Below are 21,852 nucleotides of genomic sequence, written 5' to 3'. Positions count from 1 at the left end.
TTTTTTTTTCTCTTGTTTTTTTTTTTGGGGGGGGGGGTTCTAGGTATTAAATCCAGGGGTGCTTAACCACTGAGCCATATCCCAGCCCTTTTTATATTTCATTTAGAGACAGGGCTTGCTGAGTTGCTTAGGGCCTCACTAAGTTTCTGAGTCTGGCTTTGAACTTGCAATTCTCCTGCCTCAGCCTTCTGAGCCACTGGAATTGCAGACATGCACCAGTGTGCCCAGCTGGTGATAAGGCTTCAACTGCCTAGGGTGAACAGTGAGAAGCTACTGAGATTGTCTGAGATGAAGTGTCGAGATTCAGGTGATAATTAGGAAATGATTCTGTGAGGCCAGGTATCACAGAAGTAGAAGGGTTGACTGGGACTGAGCTATCCAGGTGAAAGGCCCTGAGGGAGCTAGAGCTATGTGAGATTTGGGGGGGGGGGGTCACTGGCAATTGAATGGAGAATCACCCCCTGAGATGGCATTGATTAGACTCAAGTACAACTTCAACTCTTAATTAGTTGGAAACAGGAGAAGTTTCTGGTTTGGATAGAAAAGATGAATCTAGTTAGGAATAGGTTCAGTTTGAAGTGCCACCCTACACTGAGCTGTGACATTCACTTGCTGCTGAGAGAACATTTCTGTGTATCATAAGAAAAGACAGGAGGGTGGGGGGAAGCAGCTGTAGGGTTCACTCATAGAGAGGGTGTGGGCTGAGGCCTTGGGAGTAATGAGAGTATTAAAGAAACAAAGAAAGGGGTAGAAGAAAATAGAGGGAGAGAGAGGGAAAGAAGAAGAAAATTGGAACATTTGTAATGGAAGAATTTAAGGGAACAATTGCATTTGAGAACTTAGGGAAGAAACAGTCAGAAGGGTGATCAAGGTGAAAGAAATATGAGAAGTATATATTTTCATGGAAATAGGGGAAAGGAATATTTGAAAAGGAGGATTGTCAAGAATGTGACAGAAAGTCAGGAAGGACGAGGGTTGAGAAAAGGTCACTGGACTTGAAACTGAGAAGTCATTGATGATCTTGGACAGGGCACTGAAAATGATAGCGTAGGCAGAACATGGTCACAAAAGGAGAGTGAGGAAGTGCAGATCAGTGAACGCTCCTTTGTTTGTGAAAATTTGATTTTAAAATTAGGAAGTTTGGCTGGGATGTGCCTCAGAGATTGAGCACTTGCCTAGCATGCATGAGGCCCTGGGTTTGATCCCCAGCACCACAAACAACAGTAACCGCAAAAAAGGAAGGTACAGTTCCAAAGAGCAGGAGTTAAAGAAAATGTGTTTTTAGTCTGGTTATGTCTCAAGCATTTTAGCATACAGGAAAAAGGGACTGGTGAAGAGGAAGAGCTTTTTGGTATGGAGAATAGTCAGTGGTGCGCCAGAGGAGGGCCTATCAAAATCACAGCCCTGGCTGACCTCAGCCCTTGGCTTTAGGGGTACATGCAGGACATGTGGCAGGGTTTATTCCTGGAACTTCCCCATTGTCTCCTGCCTCGAGGTTCTTACACCTGCATCTTCTGCCTGCAGCCGTCTATGATTTTCTTATAGCTGGCCTCTTTCTCATGGTGCTATACTTCTTAACATCTTTCTCTGACCTCTCTGTCTAAAGTCTGGCTTCTTTTGTCGAGGTGGAGGGTACCAGGAATTGAACTCAGGGGCACTTGATCACTGAGCCAATACCCAGCCCTATTTTGTGTTTTATTTAGAGACAGGGTCTCACTGAGTTGCTTAGTGCCTCACCGTTGCTGAGCCTGGCTTTGAACTTGTGATCCTCCTGCCTTAGGCTCCCGAGCCACTGGGATTACAGGTGTGTGATACTGCACCCATCTTAAAGTCTGGCTTCTTATACCACACTTCATCCCACTGTTTTATTGTCTTCATATCTCTTCTTACTTTCTGAAATCATCTTTTTTTAATTTAAATTTATTTTTAATTTATTTTAATTGGTTATATATGATAGCAGAAATCATTTCAATTCATAGTACACACATAGAGTATAATTTTTTATGTCTCTGGTTGTACATAAAGTAAAGTCACACCATTTGTTTTTTCATACATGTACTTAGGGTAATGATGTCTATCTCATCTCCACCATCTTTCCTACCCCTAAGGCTACTTCCTTCCCCTTACTCCCCTTTGCCCTATCTAAAGTTCCTCCATTCCTCCTATTCCCCCCACCCCCATTATGGATCAGCATCCTCATATCAAAGAAAACATTTGGCATTTGGTTTTTTGGGATTGGTTTACCTCACTTAGCATTATATTCTCCAACTCCATTCATTTACCTGCAAATGCCATGATTTTATTCTCTTTTAATGCTGAATAATATTCCACTGTGTGTATATACCACATTTTCTTTATCCATTTATCTAGTGAAATGCATCTAAATTGGTTCTACAGTTTAGCTATTGTGAATTGTGCTGCTACTGATGTGGCTGTGTCCCTGTAGTTTGCTGTTTTTAAGATCTTTGGGTATAAACTGAAGAGTGGGATTGCTGGGTCAACTCGTGGTTCCATTCCCAGTTTTCCATGGAATTTCCCATACTGCTTTCCCTGTCATCTGCACCAATTTGCAGTTCCATCAGCAATGTATGAGTGTGCCTTTTTCCTCACATCTTCACCAACACTTGTTGTTTGTATTCTTAATAGCTGCCATTCTGACTGGTTGAAATCTTAGAGTAGTTTTGATTTATATTTCTCTAATTGCTAGAGATGTTGAACATTTTTTCATATATTTGTTGATTAATTGTATCTCCCCTTCTGAGAAGTGTCTGTTCAGTTCCTTGGCCCATTTATTGATTGGGTTTTTTTTTTTTTTTTTTGGTGTTAAGATTTTTGAGTTCTTTATATATCATAGATGTGTATCTGATGTGTGTGTGGTAAAAATTTGTTCCCCTTCTGTAGGCTTTCTGTTCACCTCATTGATTGTTTCTTTTGCTGAGAAGAACCTTTTTAGTTTGACTCCATCCCATTTATTGATTCTTGATTTTATTTCTTGCACTATAGGAGTCTTATTAAGGAAGTCGGGGCCTAATCCAACACGATGGAGATTTGGGCCTACTTTTTTTCCTGTTAGGTGCAGGGTCTATGGTTTAATTTCTAGATTCTGGATCTACCTCGTGTTGAGTTTTGTGCATGGTGAGACATAGGGGTGTAATTTCATTTTGTTGTATATGGATTTCCAGTTTTCCCAGCAGCATTTGTTGAAGAGGCTTTTTTCCAATGCATGTTTTTGGTGCCTTTGTCTAATATGAGATAACTATAATTATGTGGGTTTGTCTCTGTGTCTTCTATTCTATACCATTGGTCTACAGGTCTATTTTGGTGCCAGTACCATGCTGTTTTTGTTACTGTTGCTCTGTAGTATAGTTTAAGATCTGGTATAGTAATGCCTCCTGCTTCACTCTTCTTGCTAAGGATTGCTTTGGCTATTCTGGGTCTCTTATTTTTCCATATGAATTTCATGATTGCTTTTTCTATTTCTATGAGGAATGCCAGTGGGATTTTGATTGGGATTGTATTAAATCTGTATACTACTTTTGGTAGTGTGAACAAGGTAGATCCTTCCATCTTCTAAGGTCTTCTTTAGTTTCTTTCTTTAGCGTTCTGTAGTTTTTATTGTAAAGGTTTTTCACCTATTTCATTGATTCCCAAGTACTTTCTTTTTTTTTTTTTTTTTTTTTGAGGCTATTGTAGATGGATGATTTTCCTAGTTTCTCTTTTAGAGGATTTGTCACTGATGTACAGAAATGCCTTTGATTTATGTGTGTTGATTTTATATCTTGATACTTTGCTGAATTCATTTATTAGTTCTATCTGAAATAATCTTTTTATGTTGGCTTTTTTATTCTCTGTTCCCTCCCACCCACTAGAACATCACTCCATGAGCATGTCCATCTTATTCATTCCTGTACTGTTAATGCTTTAAAAACCTGGCATGTGGTATGTGTTCATCACCCAAGTATATTAAATGAATGAGTGACAGGAGGCTTGTGTTTAGCCTAGGGAGAGGGAAGAAGAGGATGGGTAAAGTATGGAGAAGTTCAGTGACAAGACTTGAGAAGACCTTAGATCTAAAATTCTTTTTATATAACTTTATTTTATGTGGTGCTGAGGATCCAATCCAGTACCTTACACGTGCTAGGCAAGTGCTCTGCCACTGAGCCACAGCCCCAACCCTGAGAGCTAAAAGTCTTAGTAAAGATGACAGTAGTCAGCTTAGGTGTGGAGTTTCAAAAAAATGAAGCAGCCAGGCTAAGCAAGGTGGGAGGATGCCACTGAAAGGAAGAGGAGGGGAAGGAATCTGCTGAGATGGAATCAGAGTTGTCCTACAGATAGAGGAGAGAGTAGGGGCAGTATGAGTGTGGAAGAATGGAATGTTCCTGAGCTGAACTGAGAATACAAGTAAAGCAAGAAGATAGAGTGAACTTAGTAATTTTAGAAATCTTACTTGACATGGAGACAGCACTGGGGAGGTTAGCCAGAATGCAGGGACTTGTTGGCAGGGGGACAGTCTGGGGAAAGGGCATACAGCAGCAAGTAGGCTGGAGTTTAGTGCCAAGAGTTTGATTTTTGTTGAATTGGAGGAATTTGCCAACCACCAAAGCCATATGATGAAATCCAAGTGCTGACTAAAGTTAGATAGATAGATAGGTAGGTAGGTAGGTAAGTAGGTAGATAGATAGATAGAAAAACAAAAGCAAAAAAAATCCAAGCACTGAGCTCTTAATATGATGAGTTATTTGTATTTCCAATTGATGGATGTTTTTACTTAAAGGGGTTTAGCATTTCCAAATGCAAAGTGGACTGAGTCAAAAACATGCTTTATGAAATATTAGTTTCTAAAGCTTTTTACAATCTTGGTACTTTGCACAAAATCAGCAATCATTAACTGTTAGATGAATGAATAAATGGGTGATCAACTATGAAATTCAGCATAGCCCCTGTGAATGGGAATGTGAATGATGGGAATGTTATTAACTTATCCAGATTTGATTTCAACACATAAATACTTTGGGTAGTGCAAGATGCATGTTTGTGTTCATATGTTTGTAAGCTTGGTGTGGTAGTGCAGCTACCAGGAGGCTGAGGTGGGAAGATCACTGGAGCCCAGAAATTCTAGCCAGCCTGGACAACGTGGTGACATCTGTCTTAAAAACAAAGGTCAATCAGATATTTATTTGGGTTATTTTAGTGTTGTGGTTTCCTCCATATTAACAAATTAAACAAAAAGCATATTTTTTAGATATAGTTTTAATTTTCCTACAAAAATTAATAAACATTTGAGTTTCTACTCTGAAAGTTTGAATTTACACTAATATTCCAGTAATTTAGTTTCTAATCTGTTGTGTCATTCTGGAAACTACTTGATTCTTCCCACAGATTCTTATAAAAAGTTGAATGTTTTGTCATGTTTAAATAAATCTGGGTCAAAATATTTGCTAGCAGTTCAAAATTCAGTCAGAATTAAAGGTTTTAGAAATTAATTTTTTGTCAGAGTATAAAATTGAGGTTCTAAGAGAAGGGGTCAGTAGCACCAGAATAATAAATAATCTAAATGTAACATTCCCTCTGGGCCTGGTTTATTTCAGTAGCACTTACAATGTTAAGGTTATAAAAGAATTCCTAAGTCCAGCTCCTACGTCGGTATCTGTCAGCAGCTGTTTAGACCTAGATGAGATCTTCAGTGGGCTAGAGTTAAAAGAAATGTGCAATAGCTCCGCAAGGTCAAAATGCTTGAAGTAGAGAATCCAAGAGAGTAGATTGGCATTTGCAAAGGGAGCATTTCTTTTTTTCTCTTTTAAAATCTTCTCAAACAGAATTGAAATAAATTGCATAAAATATGAACCTTTGAAAAATTAAAGAACATTACTAAGTGATGATAATAATTTTCAGAAGATCGATTAAAACCCTGGCATTTAAATTTTATCATTATTTCAGAAAACTTTTCAGCTATTTTTACAATAACCTTTCCTTGAACAGAAGGAAAGTAGAGATGCATATTAAACTCCCTATCACTTAAGATGGCCCAGATATAATTAATGGTAATAAATTACATGTATGCAAAATAGCTGTCCACACTTAGCTGGCTGAGACCATGGTAAGTAAACAATTCTTTCTTTTGCTTTTTAAAAACTTACACTAAGAATATTCAAATTTTATTTGAAATTCATTGAGAATATAGTGATCATTGTTTTCTGGTATTCCATTTTATGGGTGTAGCATAATTTATTGTTTTTCTTTTATTTTGGAACATTTATATTTTTAAAAAATATATATTTTATGTGGAGATTAGTATCTTTGTACAAAAATTTTGTTGTCAACATTTCCAATTTTTTTCCTCTTAGGTTAAAATCCTTGTATAATTACTGGGTCAAATTGCATTTCAGAAAATTTGTACTAATTTATATTTATCCTGATAGAATATCTGTTTGACCCAACCCATTCCTAGTATTATTAATATTTTCCTTAACTTTTGCTGTTTTATGAAATTGGTTATTTTAATTTTCATTTTAAGAGCAACAAATTGAACATTTATAATAGGTTTCCTATTTGTATTTCATTGCCTGTGGATTACCTATTCATATTTTTTTGCCAGTTTCTGTGTCCTTATGATTTTTCATAAACTTACATGAACTCTTTTTCCATTTAGAATGATAAAGCTCTTATCATCATTGTGGCAAGTATTTTTGGTAGTTGCCTTTTAATTTTTTGAGACACCAAAAATTTGTTTTTATTGAGTCTGATCTATTCATCTTTTCTGTTGTGAATTCTCCACTATAGTTTCTTTAAGCTTAACATTTTGATATTTTAATATATATTAACATCTCACACATTTTTTTCAGTGTACTCTGCTAAGTAAAAGGCGCTTATGAATTTGACATTGCATTCACCAGTGTGGGTTCCTGGTCTGTAATTTTAAGTGGTAGCTGAAGGATTATGCTGGAATTCCGCCAGCCTGAAATCATTAAAAGATTCTGAGCAACAGTTCAGCATCTTTTTCAAATTTAAGAAAGGCTCCGTATGGCATGATTATTCCAAAAAGCTAAGGTCATAGAAGCTACTTAAACCTTTGAAATTTATAATTACCGGATTAATATTAACTTATAGAGACATTGTCATTTTGGCTTAAAAAGGATTTCTAATCTCAGTTCTGTCCTTCCAACTTTGATCTTTTCCTTGACTTTTTTCTTTACTAAAAAAAAGTGAAGTTTATATCTTTAAATTTTAAAATTAAATATTAAGATTTACAAAATCAATTGACAAATGACATCCAGTATAATTTTTATAGTAACCCATGAATGATGATGAATTTGATGTTGGTATTTCTCTGAGATTATATAGCTTCAGCCTGGTATAACGGACTGCAGTGACACCTCTAAACATGATTATAAAAGAAAAAATACAAAAAAAGGTCAACTTGGAAAACTAAGGATGTGTACATATTTTAGGATAATAAATTAATGTTTGTGTATATTAAAGTTGAGAATTTGAATATGTCTTTGAATGATGGAAGGGTTTATATCTTGCTTTATACAAAAGCAAAAACTTTTGTTGCCATTTTCACAAAATGCCAAATCAAACCAAATCAGGTGTTTTAGTTACATCAGTTTATATATCTTCCATGTAACAAGAGGTAGTGTTTTTTGTTTTTTTGTTTTTTGTTTTTTTTTAACCAAACTTCAACTCCAGCTTCTTCCTAATTTGTCTGAGTTCTGATGTGAGTCACCTGTTTCACAAGGTGAAAATCAAAACTAGAATCATATCTGAGCTGTTCATGTATTTAAAAAAATAGAGCAGGTATTTATCATCACTTATGCTTGAGCATTTGCATTGTCAAAAGTTCACCCTTACTTGAGTGGAGTTGCAAAGCACAATATACTGTGTAGTCACAGCTGTGACACATGAGGACAGACTGCTCCCTGATGAAGGCCTTTTGGCTTCCTAGAGTCTTCTGTTTCTCTTCTCCCTGCCTCTTTGCTGCATGTCAAAGAGCACTTTTGTTTTCTAGCAGTCTGGAAGGTCCAATCAATAACTTACCTTCAGAATTTTCCAAGCCTAGAAAAAAAATGTTTTATTTGGAAAAAATTTAAAGTCAGTGTATTTTATGTTAAGATTATTTGAAAACAAAATGTAGAATTATAAATGAACCATAAATTGAGCATTTAAAATTTGTAAGAATAATTCTTCCTTGTTATTCTCTAACTCTCCAATGTTCCAGTAGAGCCATTAAAAATGGGAATTCTTCCATTGACCAGAAGTTGTTGTTTTTCTCTTTTTGAATTATGTGAAAAAAAATTCTACCTAGAAAAATTGAGAATCTCTTATGTCAGTGCAGCAAAAGATTTTGATTTGACTTTAGAAGTTATTGAAAATACAGCAGTTTATTTGCTGTCTTCAGAGGTTGATATCTAAACCCAGAGAGTGGGGAGCAAATAAAAGAAGCCGGTGTTTGTGCTCTGTGTGCATGTGCATGAGCAAGTACACCCTGTCAGTTTGGGATTTTTTGGTGTGTGCGTGTATTTGAGATTAATGTTAACAACTGTGTATGCCTTTTGGTCCTCTCATCCTCGTAGCAAAGCCATAAGACTTATTGGACTTGTATCTTTTTCCATGTCACTGGGTGTCAGGGGGAGCTCCCACGGCACCCAGGGTAGCGGGCACTCCCTCCTCAAGCGGGGAGGCCCCTCTCACCTGGGTGTTGAGGGGAGTAAAATATTAGTATTTTAACATGATGAAATTACTACAAATAAGAACAAAATCATAATTTATGGTACTGGTTTGATAGCTCACCACTCGTGCATCCTGATTTGTCCAGAAAAGTCCCAGTTTATCCCTGTTGTCTTAGTGTCTTATATGATTTAGCATTTCCCCAACCATTTTCACTCTTAAACATGTCCCAGCCTCAGTGCTGTTATATGTCACTTTAACTACCAGGATACTTTTTAGGTAATAGTTGCTTCTTTTCTTCTTATGAATCCCATAACTTAATTGAGTGTTACAGTTTCAAAACATTATTTTAAATGAGTGCCTTTCTGACCATAGAACTGACCTTAGGTTATAGATAACTAGATTATAATTGTTTTAATATTCCAGACAGCCTAACTGATGTTTTTTCCACACATCAACAGTTCAGTAGCATTGTATGCACATAGAACCTAAATTATTTCCCATTTATTAGGAGACTCAGGGAAACTGGGGTGAAGGGTTAGTGCCTCCCCATTCTACACTCTTGACTCCTGGTTTAGATGTTCTGTGAGTACTAGGTGTGAGGTTGAGTCTCTGAGGTTGCACCGTGCTGTGGGTGTGGTACAGTGGAAGAGTTCGGAGCTTAGAGTCAAATCTGGCTCTAACACTTGTTTGTAATAGCACTTATTTTCTGTGGACCTGGATTTCGTGATCCAGTATTGTGAAGATTAAATAAGTTGATAATTGGAAGTGATCAAGTAATTTAAATTAAATATACCATAGACAAAGTAGAAAAACAGAAAGTACATGGTCAGAAAAAAAAATACAACTAACTTAAAATAAATCTATTTATTCTCACAAGTAACCAATTAGGGATATATTCTATTTTTGACATATTGAAAAAGTAATTTATTTTAAGTCATACCAAGTATCATTTTTTTGTTAATAATAACAAATGCCAAGAATGAGTGAATAAAAACTCTAAAGTGCTGATAATGGGAATGAAAGCTTTTGGTAATCTATTATGGACCTTAAAAATATCCATCTCTTTAACCTGGTAATATATTCCTTGGTTAGCATAATATAGACATCAAAACCTAAAAAAAAGTCATCCATCTAAAAATTATTGGTTTCCCTTATGATATTGTAAAAAATTCATCAGGCAAAAGAATCAAGTAGCACAGTTAAAATGTTATACACCATGATCACATGGTGTTTATTTCAGGAATGCAAAGATAGTTTGATATTAGGAACACTTAAAGTATGATTCATTGTATCAATAAATCAAAAGAGAAAAATTGTATATGGTACTTGAGCCTAAGCGTTTATAAAAAGGATATTGGAAGGATAGGGAAGGTTATTTCTCTCACACAGAACAGTCCGTAAGCATTAGGATAACCCAGTAGGGTGAGAAAATTATTTTTTTAATATTCACTTTTTACTCATTTTTTTGTATATGACAGTGGAATGCATTACAATTCATATTACACTATAGAGCACATTTTTTCATATTTCTGGTTGTATGTATATAATATATGTTCACACCAATTCATGTCTTCATACATGTACTTTGCATGATGATGTTCATCACATTCCACCATCATTTCTAACCCCCTGTCCCCTCCCCTTCCACCTCTTTGCCCTATCTAGAGTTCGCTGTTCCTCCCATGCTCCCCTTCCGTATCCCACTATGAATCAGACTCCTTGTATCAAAGAAAACATTCGGCATTTGTTTTTTGGAGATTGGCTCATTTCACTTAGCATGATACTTTCCAGTTCCATCCATTCAGCAGCAAATGCCATAATTTCATTCTTCTGTGTAATATTCCATTGTGTACATATACCACATTTTTTTCCATTCATCTGTTGAAGAGCATATTTTAGCTATTGTGTTCCATAGTTTAGCTATTGTGAATTGTGCTGCTATAAATATTGATGTGGCTGTGTCCCTGTAGTGTGCTGTTTTTAAGTCCTTTGGGTATAGTCCAAGGAGGGGGATAGGTGGGTCAAATGGTGGCTCCATTCCCAGTTTTCCAAAGAAGCTCCATACTGCTTTCCATATTGGCTGTACCAGTTTGAGAAAATGATTTTGTTACACAAAGTCACATAGGAATCCAGCCTAGCTGTTGAGATGCCTCTTTTATCCTCAATATGGTGGATTCAAATCTGTATTAAAGGCTGATATTCCAGTTGACAACATTTCTTAATTAGTGGCAAGGGATGGTGGGGGGCAGAGTAGAGAGATGAAGAGAAGGACAGGCCATTTTATTTTGAGGAAGTGCTATGGAAGTTACACACATCATTCTCATATTCCACTGGAGATAATTTTGTCCCAGTCCTCATCTGTGGAAGCAGGGACATGGAAGCATGGACAGTAATAGAAGAGGGAAGGTTGTTATTTTTTTAAGAGAAAAAGAGATGCTGGGGATAGTCAATAGACAATGGCACACTCAGTGCTTTCCACGTTTGGTGCCTGTCTTGTGTACAGACATCCTGGGTGGTTGGGACATAGCAGTGAACAAAGCAGGCAGATACTCCTATCCCCTCTGAGATCATTGCAGCAAGACAGACAGACTGTAAGCATTGATTTTTATATATAAATACATACACACAAACATACACACACATATACACATAACAGAATTTTGAAAAATGTCTTTCCTATTGAAATGATAGAGAAGAATAAGGCAGATTCTGGAATCCCACGGTTGGTTCTATTTAAATAGTGTGAACAGAGTTGCCTTTGTCAGGAAGATAGCATTTGAGCAAAATGAAGGAGTTGAGTGAGCCATGACAACTTTTGGAGGAAGAAATTTCTGACATGGGAATAGTCACTTTAATGGATCTAAGGCAGGAGTGGGGCTGGCATGGCTAAGGATCAGTAGGGAAACCATTATGGACACAGTGCAGTGGACAATGGGGAGAGGGCAGAATATGATGAGAGGGATTCCAAGGCTCTGATCATTGCTTCAAGGTCATTCCAAGGACTTGGGCCTTAATTCTGAGTAATGGGACAACATGAGAGTATTGCATCACAGAGGGGTCCTCTAAGCTACATGAGAACAAAAGTGGGAAGCCAGTTAGTCCAGATAAGAGGATAATGATGACTTAGCCCACAGTGGGAGCAGGAGAGGGGGTCAGATTCTGGATATGTTTAGAGTTAACATAGCTTTCCAATGGCTTTGATGGAGGATGAGAGACTGAGAAAGTAAGCCATGGAGGAATTCACACTCAGGGAAAAAAAAGGAGAGAAATATGGCAGTTCATTCCTTTGGGGAATGAAATCATATGTGATTTTTGCATTGTATTTTTCTGTACTTCCTAAATGTTCTATGTTATAACACTTTGTAAGATGAACAGTAATGTTCAGAAGTCATCTTCTGGTCATTTTGTTGCCCTGTTCCTAAGCCTTAGGGAGGCTTCAGTCTGCTTCTCCTGCTTTTGCCCCTGGGAGACTGGCATCACAAAGGAAAGAGAGTGCTGGCATTGCTGTAGTGACAACGGGAACCTAGCAGTCTCATTATGTTGTCACTGGCCCTGCCTCACCCCTTCCTGAGAGACTGGGGATTTCTCAAACACTAAGCCTATGGGCCCATGTCACCTTTCTATCAGGGCAGGGAGACATTGAAGGCATATAGCAGCAGCTCTGCCCATCCTGTAGCCTGTGCATGGGGCCCGCTCTCATCATTACATCTGGGATCTTAATGGGGACCATAGGAGATGTGGACCTCTCTGATATTAGATTTCCTATCTCCTGAGGAAATTCAAGCCCTGGGACAGATAGGGATGGAAGAAGAGAATAATAATGCTCCCATAGTAGAGCAAGCTGTCAGGTTGCGGCCCCTGAGAGACCCAGAACTGTCTGGCCATAAGGAGAAGAAGGTAAGACTGAGATATCTACCTAGAGGGATCTTGCTTGCTAAAAATGAGATGTTATTGTCGCATGGGTGATATAAAAACAGCCTCTCAAGGAGATTAAGTTGAAGAGACAGGGATAATAGAAGAGGTAGAACTGTGATTACACTGAACTGAAATCAAGGGCATCGTCTCACTCTGTTGGACTGCATGCCCTGGGAAACAGCAAGAAGGTGTCTAGAAGTGTGAGAGAAATAGATGTAACTGGGCAGACTTTCTGGAAGATGTAGATTGTGAACTAATAACATTCTCTACCCACCCCACCCCACCCCTGCTTAAAAACTTACAAAGTACCACTGCCCAAAACAATGTCACATCTGCTAGGCTGTATGGGCAAAGATTTGCATGATCTTATTTCTCCTCTCTAATCTTTCTTTATTTTCCCATATTTATTTTAATTAATTAATTTTAAATCATGGTAAAATATGTATAACTTGAAATTCACCATTTTAACCATTTTTTTACTACACAGTTCAGTGGCATTAAGTACACCACCGTCATCCATCCACAGGGCTTTTTTCATCTTGAAAAACTGACACTATCCCATTCAACAATAACTCCCCATTGCTCCTCCCTTTGACCTGTGGTTACCACTCTACATTCGGTCTATGTTTCTGACTGGAGTCCCTGATAAGACATCATATAGTGGCTGCCCTTTTATGTCTGGCTTATGTCACTTAGCATAATGTCTTTGAGGTTCATCCATGCTGTAGCATGTGTCAGAATTTCCTTTTATTTGACTGAATAAGATTTCATTGTGTGTATTTATCACATTTTGTTTATCTAAGCATCTGTTGATGGACACTTAGGTTGCTTCTGCCTTTTCTCTACTGTGAATAATGATGCTCTGAACATGGACTTACAGAAATCTATTCTTCCTCCTGCTTTCAGTTCATATGTATGCCTAGAAGTGAAATTGGTAGATATGATCTTTCTTTCTTTCTTTCTTTTTAAGAACTGCCATATGTTTTTCATAATGGTTGCTCCATTTTACATTCTCACTAGCAGTGTGGGCACAGGGCTTCCAGTCTCTCCATTGCAACACTGTAGTTGTCTGTTTTAAAATAGCCATCCCAACAGAAGTGGAGTGTGTCTTTACTTTTCTCGACTGCTTTCCCACAATCTCTGCTGTGCCCACTCCTGACAATTTCCTTTCCACAAATAGGCTGTGACAACCTCCCTCCACAGCCTCACATGTGCTGTACCTTCTTCCTAGAAGACCTGTAACTCACCACCCACCCTCCAAGATGGTACCTATCCCTGCCTGCCTTCTCCACACACTGCTGGCTATACTGACTCTTGTCTATATTCTTCCAACTCTCCATTCATTACTCTTTTTTTAAAACATACATAATTCATATAGAGTTTATGTACAGTTCTGCAAGTTTTGACAAACCATCACCACTGTCAAGAGATAGAACAGTTCCCATCCATCACCTCAAATATTCCTCCAGATCCTTGGTCATCAGCCTGCTTTCTTCCTTTAGCCCAACTCCTGATAACCAGTCATTTATTTTCTGTGACTGTAGATTTGCCTTTTCTGGAATGTCATATCAGTGAATTATTCAGTATGTAGCCTTTTGAATCTGGCTTCTTTCCCTTAGCATAATGCATTTGAGATTCACTTGTGTGTAGCTGTAGTTCCTTCCTTTTTATTGTTAGAAATATTTCCCTGTACAGTGTATCAAAATTTGTTTATCTGTTTTCCAATTGAGGAATATTTGGGTTGTTAAACATTCACATAAAGATTTTGTGTAGACATAAATTTTAGGATTACTGGATTGTAAGTTAAGTATAATTTTTAACTTTATTAGAAACTGCTGAACTGTTTCCAAAGTGATTTTATTATTCTGCACTCCCACCAGCAATGTAGGAGAGCTCTGCTATGTCACATCCTCACCAGTGCTTTGTATTGAGTTTGTAATTTTTTTTAGCCATCCTAATAGGTATTTCTCTTCACAGGTATACACCTAATGACCAGTAATGTCTAGCATATTAATACTGTTCATCTGTGTATTTGTCATTGGAATATCTTTCTTAGTGAAAACCTGTTTAAAAATTTTTTCAGATTTTTTAAAATTATTTTTAATTATACATTGGACACAATGTCTTTAGTTTGTTTATTTTTATGTGGTGATGAGGATCGAACCCAGTGCCTCACATGTGTGAGACAAGTGCTCTGCCACTGAGCCACAACCCCAACCCATTTTTTTTTCAGATTTTTAAATTTAATTCTTAATTTTCTGTTACTGCATTTTGAGAGTTATTTATATATTCTGGATACAAGTTCTTTATAAGATATGTAATTTGTAAATTCTTTCTCTCCATGAATGGTGAGGTCCAGTTTATCAGTTTGTTCTTTCATGTATAGAGAACATACTTAACCTCAGATCACAAAGATTTTCTCCTGTTTTCTCCCACAAATTTCATCATTTTAGGCTTTGTGGTTATATTTGTGGTCCATTTTGTATCAACTTTTGTAACTATTACAAGGTATAAATTAAGATTCAGTTGTTTCAGCACCATTTGTTGAAAAGCCTGTCCTTTCTTCATTGAATCACCTTTGCAGCTTTGTTGGAAATCAGCTGACTGTATACTGTGCTCTGCTACTGTGTTATTCCTTCATTCACCTGCACCTTTTCCAGCACATACTGTCTTGATTACCATAGCATTTGTAGGCAATTTTAGAGTAAGACTGGGAATTGTCCAACACTGTGTGTGTGTGTGTGTGTGTGTGTGTGTGTGTGTGTGTGTGTGTTTCAAAATTATTTGAGCTATGATAATTTCAGTGCTTTTCTTAGAAGTGGAGTGATGAAAACTACACAGAATCCTGAGGGGATTTCTTTTTTTAAAATTTGTATTGAATGTGTATATCACTGTGGAGAGAAGTGAAATCTTAAATTCTTCTGATCCATGTACATGGAAGGTCTTGTCATTTATTTAGGTTTTCTTTAATTTCTTTCATCTGTATTTATACTTTTCAGCATATAGATGTTGTATCTATTTTGTTAGCGTCTATGTAATTTTATGTTTTTAATTTCAATTTCTAATTGTTAATTGCTAATGTGTAGAAATACACTAGACTTTTGGACATTGACCTTATACAATATAACCTTCGAAACTCATGTTTCTTCTAGTCCCTTTTTTTTTTTGATAGATTCTTTTTCTAAACAGATAATTGTATAAATACCAATTATTTAGTAGTTTTTCCTGTGAAAGATTAGTTGTATTTTAATAGTGCCATATATATATCAATGTATTTTTTCTCACAGTAATATATTTTATTACTATACTTGTGAATTTTGGAAAATAGCCTCTCAGAACAGACCTAACATATGAAGAATCCTATTAATTCAAGAAAATGAATATATGATATGTAACTTCCCAGTTTACTTGTTTTGTTTTATGACATACATATGATTTTTTTAAATATTACATTGTAAACAAACATAGGATAGGAAAAGTGATAGATAGTTCTAAATACCTGTATTTTAGATATAACTCATTCTTAGATTTCACTGTCCAGATAAATCAACCTTTTTAAAAATAAAAATAACAGAAAAATACTTTTAAAATATTGTAATATTCCTTTGGATTGAAAATCTTGAGTATTTAAATATTTTAAAGTTTCTGAAAATCATAGTTTTTAAATCAGACCCAAAATATTTTATTCTCCAGCATCAGACCAAATGTTTCTTCTTCACACATACTTAAAAATTGGTTAAAAAACTTGAAGCATTGGGAGTGATATCTGACATTTTCATGAATTAATTACCTTTTAAAAGTTAAAAAAAACACTATTCATGTAATAATTGAAAACTTTTTAAAATATTAGAATTCCCAAGTTGTATAGAAAACCCCTTTAACTTTCATGTTTAAAATTGTATTTGCTTTAAAAATATTTTATTTCTTTTGGTTGGTTATATCTCTAGAGTATATCTTGAACTTTCTATTATTTGTGTATTAAAGATACATAGGTAACAGATGCCCGTAGAGTTACTTCTGCGCATTCATACTCCACTATTTAGAGCACACTGGGAGTCTCAATGGTAGCAGAGCCTGTGTCACTACACTTACAGCTGTAACACTAGTAACCCAGGCAGGTGTAGAGTATTGTACAACTTTTTTTTTGTATTTTTCAGAATGTATTACAAATTATTATTGAAAAAAGGAAGAGCTACATTTTTAAGTGTGTGCAGATGTGAATTTTGGCTAACATAACTGTTTTGAATATTCATCTATGGTATTTTCTTGGCAAAGAAAATAGACATTTGTTTCCACTGCATGACTTTAACAGATCAGTGGACATCCTACAAATACTCCAAGGAAGCAACCCTGGGTCATGGAAAATATCTCATAAATATTGGTATCTTTGAGACTTACTTGTGGCAGTTGCTAATGTTTTCATATGTTCCGTGTTATTATTGAACAAGGAATTTAACAGATTTTTAAATGAGGTTTTAAAGATTTATAATTTAGATATATACTATAAATTATCACAATTCTAATATAAAGTATGGTGTTTATTCAATCCCAACTACTTTATTAGATTGAAGGAAATACACATTTTAGAGACTTTCTGAGAATAAGAAATTATCAAGAGTTTCTATACTTAGATGATATCTAATGGCTCAATCCTATGTTCCATGTCTAATAGCAAAGAGAAGGCTATAAATGGATGATGTGAACTTCCAAATCTCTATTTTCCTGAACAATTTATGAGTGAATGAGTCAGCATATACTTAACAAGCATTTACTGTACTCTTAGATCAGTGCTGGGGAAGATCACAAAAAGATGTGGAACTTTATCACTGCTTTCTGGAAATTTTTCTTATTGTAATGATAATCAGAAATTGCATTTTAAAAGAACTAGAAAACTATATAATTATGCATAATAAAATTGTACATTAGCATATAATGCTGGGAAATCTGAGAAAGTCTGTAGTAATTAAAGAAGGTTTTAAGCAAGAGGTGGGTCTTGAAGTACTGTATTTGAATTGGCACTAGATATGAGGAGTTTGTCAAGGCACTCAAAGGGGAGAATGTAGAAAGCCATAAGAAGCAGCTTAGGACAAATTCAGAGAACATGAGATAGTAATTGTTTATGAAAACCCCACTTATTCTAAAACAGATTGAAGGTGACCTTTCCAAGGTTTTATTTTTAAACTTTTTACTTAGACTTTCTGAAAAGTTCCACAAATAAGTGCAGAGGGTTCCCATGCATTCTTCACCCAGCTCCCCCTAATGTTAACATCTTAATTACCAAAACCAGTAAATTGGGGCATTGGTGCTGAAAGTTATTCATTTTCTGTTTGTAAGATGTAAATTTATCTTGGGAGAGATACTTGAAGAATACACAAATATCCTTAGGCTTTTCCTTACTACCCTTTGGTGAGTCTTTGCCTAAAACAATTTCTCCGCCCCTCCCCGCTTTGCCTTTCTCAGTTACTGTGATGTTTAAGTATTTTTTTTGACTTTCAGTTGTGCTGAGGTTATTTCTTTTGTGGGAAAATAGGGGAAGAGTTTGTTTCATTTTGTTGTTTCATATCGTTAGGGGAGAAAATAGTGAAAGTAAGATGTTAGTTTTTAAAGTATGGACTCTGATCTAAGGAAAAATTTTAAAAAATAAAGTAAAGCTAAAATAGGGTCTGTGGAACCATTACCACCACCATCACTGTATGCTAGGGATTCATTTCCTCTGCTGAGGGACCTCGACCTGACTCTGCAGTTTCCAGTAGCAAATGTAAAGAGAGCATCACAGTTAGGACAAGATTCTGTGAAATAAACTTTTAGAAACTATTAGCTCAAATTTAGGGCATTGAAAACTTCCGTTCTTTAAGAACTCCTGAACCATTATAAGTTTTGTGAAATTGTTTTAGGACTAAACAAATTAATGAGCAGGTAGCACTTACTTTGGTGAGAATGGAATTCCTGCTCTTTGAAGGCTGCTGGCTAGATAGCCAAAACCTTGTTATAGGAGTGTCTTCCTCATGGTATATCATTTCATCTCAGATCACCTAAAGGAGATTAAATAGGGATGTCCCCAAATAATTTTGTTCCAAGATAAAACCATAATATTCTTCTTAAGGAGAAAGTTATAACAAGATTGAGACTGAACAAGAGTTTATCTTGTTATAATTTTTGAGAGATTTTTTGCTTCTGATAATTAATTTTCTGGAGTTGAGAATATTTACTAGACGAAAAGAAGAAAAAGAGATGTTCATATGCTGCTTATGTTATATCTTTTGTTAATTTTCCATTTTTAAATAGCTGATTTTAACATCTTAATATATGTAACTTTTGATGTTGTATAATGAAGACTGTGAGATATTTATAATTTTTTTTTGATACCAGAAATTGAACCTGGGACCACTGAACCACATTAGCCCCCTCCCCCTTTTTATATTTTTAGAGGCGGGGTCTCCCTAAGTTGCTGAGGCTAACCTTGAACTTGAAATCCTCCTGCTTCAGCCTTCTGAACAACTGGGATTACAGGCATGTGCTATCATACCCAGCTACTTTGCTATTTTTAACAAAAAGTTTTTTTTTTTAACTTTTCACAGTATTTATACATTTACAACCACCTCTAGTGAAGGAAAACGAAATGTGTAATTGCTTCTTTCATTATATATCACATTTATGTCTGACTCTGGATTGCTTGAATTACTTAAATTGCCACATTCGGTTTAATTCTGTTAAATTTAATATTCAAGTTAAGCCTTTATTGAATACTGACAGGATGAGCTAGGTTATGAGCTAGGTGATGTGTTAAGAACTAAAGATACACAAAAGAAAAATCATCAACATTAATGAGGCCCTAACTACCAAAATATATTTTAATAAACTTTTTTTTAAAAAAAATTATGAATCAGCTTAGTTCCCATAAAAAATATAACTGAGAATAAAATAGCCCCAACCCTAGTGTTAGCTCAAATTAGATACAGAGTTCACCCAGGATAAGTGGGCTACATTTGGCAGTATCTATAGAATTTCCATGTTGTCTGCATTTATTAGGTTATAAGCTGAAAATAAAATACTACAAAAATTGCCAGAGTGAAATTTTGACATGATTTTAACTGCCCTCTGCCATCTTTTTTAAATGTGCCTTATATGACCAAAGAATTGGACAATGCTGTAGTCAAAAATCCAGATGTTGAGATTGATGTTTATTTTTTAAATACCCCGTGAAACCTCAGGAATAGAAGCAAGTCAAAATTGTCCAGTGTTAGAAATTTAATCTTTGCTGTTCAGAAGCTAGAAGTGGCACAGTTTTTGATAGATAATTCTCAGAGAAATCTTAGGTTTTTAAAACTCACATGAAAGGAAATTTACACGAGCATTAAAGAAATCTGGTTTTTACTTTTGATCACATTTTTCAAGAAGGAATGAAGAAAGTTATTTAGGAAACCATTTTGTAATCTTTTTCAGTAAATTGACTATTCAGTCACTGCTGAAATAAAATTTTAGCCACTGCTTTGTAATATTTTTAATTAATGGAAAACATTAGTCAGTAGGTGAAATATATGTAATTATTAATATGTGATAATCCCCCTTGTTTTTAAAATTTATACTATATCCAAAATAAATTATACATTTTATGTGCATATATAAATCGTCACATTACCTTTTGACACGAAAAAGTATAATTTTTTTAAGTTTAAATGTATTTGTTTATATTGAATAATTATTTACATTAATAAAAATTTAGGACATTTCATTTGTTTTAAGGTTTTTTTGTTTGTTTTTTTCTGTGCCCTCTTCTTTTTTATTGATTGATTTATTTTTAATTTTTAATTTATTTTTATTAGTTCTAATCAGTTATACATGACAGAAAGCTTTTCAATTCATTCTACACAAATGAAGTGAAACTTCTCATTTCACTGGTTTTACACAATGTAGAGAGAGCATTTGGCCTTTGGGTTTTGGGGATTGGCTTACTTCTCGAATTAGCATAATCTTCTCCAACTCCAACCCTTTACCTGCAAATGCTATAATTTTATTCTCTTTTAATGCTGAGTAATATTCCATTGTGTGTGTGTGTGTGTGTGTGTGTGTGTGTGTGTATACCACAGACAAAAAAAATATATTTTTAAGCAAGGTAAGAAAAAAACAGTAGCTAGGTAACATTTTATCTTTTGTTTTTACACTTGCTTGCAATCTCTATATGCAAGTAACTGCTAACATTCTCTAGAAGAAAGAGTATGAACAACTACTTCCACAATCTTTCTATGGAATTAGCTTAGGAATATTAAGTGAATAGATATACAAGTAAATTTCAAACAGGACAACTACACTGATAGATTATGTCATTCACTTAAGGAAGAATTAATACTTGATTCAAATAAACTTTTTCAGAAAAATAGAAGAGAAACACTTTCCAACTTACCTATGAGATCTGTATTACCCTGATAACAAAACTGGACAATAATATTGTAAGAAAAAGAAAATTACAACCTACAAATACACATATACCCTTAACAAAATATTAGCCAGTCAAATTCCACAGTATATGAAAGAGATAACACTCTATTGTCAAGTGGGGATTATCCCAGGAAGGCAGAGACGGTTCAGCATTCAGAAGTCAATCACTATAATTCACCATATTAAGAAAGAAAGAAAAAGCCATATTATATCAGTAAATGCAGAAAAAGCTTTTCACAAAGTTTAATACCCATCCAAAGAGCACATGAAGAACAGATACCAGAAAAGAAAGATCTGCTATTAAAATCATACTTGATGATAGCATTAAGTATGATTATATATTATTTCTTCCCAAAATCAGTAATAAGGCAGGATGTTCAATCTCTCCACTTCTATTCTGCTTTATATTGGAGGTTCTAGCCAGTACAACAAGGCAAGAAAAAGAAATACAAATCAGACAAGAAAAAGTAGAACCTCCTTTAATGTTAGACAACATGACATCTATATGAATTATCCAAAAGGAACCTACCAAAATTACAAGAATTAATAAGTTTAACAAGATCACAGGTATCAAATCAGTATGCAAAAATCAATTATATTTATGCGCTAGAAATTAACGATTGGAACTGCATTTTTAAAAGTCAATATCATTTAGAATGGCATCACGAGTATGAAATATGGGCACAACAAAATATATGCAAGGTCTGTAGACTAACAACTACAGAATTTTTATGAGATATTAGAGAAGACCTAAATGAATGCAGAGAAATAACAAGTTTATGGGTGGGAAGATTTAACCTGGTTAGAATGTCATTCTCCCAAACTGGTTTT

At 35.3% G+C, this 21,852-nt stretch overlaps 1 protein-coding gene across 4 annotated transcripts in view; it reads left to right on the top strand.

Moving 5' to 3' along the window:
- The window catches only part of Cep112 (centrosomal protein 112), a 472,932-nt gene that overhangs the window by 301,500 nt on the left and 149,580 nt on the right, over positions 1–21,852 (top strand). Inside the window, exon 1 of one of the 4 annotated variants that reach the window (XM_076869865.1) lies at positions 12,406–12,567. The exons of the other annotated variants lie outside the window; for them this stretch is intronic. Coding sequence (XP_076725980.1) covers positions 12,406–12,567 — 162 coding nt within the window. Of the gene's footprint in view, positions 1–12,405; positions 12,568–21,852 lie in introns of those variants that run through there. 4 annotated transcript variants of the gene reach the window in all.

The sequence above is a fragment of the Callospermophilus lateralis genome, chromosome 11 (genome assembly GCF_048772815.1).
Source record: "Callospermophilus lateralis isolate mCalLat2 chromosome 11, mCalLat2.hap1, whole genome shotgun sequence".
NCBI lineage: Eukaryota > Metazoa > Chordata > Mammalia > Rodentia > Sciuridae > Callospermophilus > Callospermophilus lateralis.
Note: the sequence above shows the minus strand (reverse complement) of the source record. Positions and strands in the feature narration are given on the sequence as shown.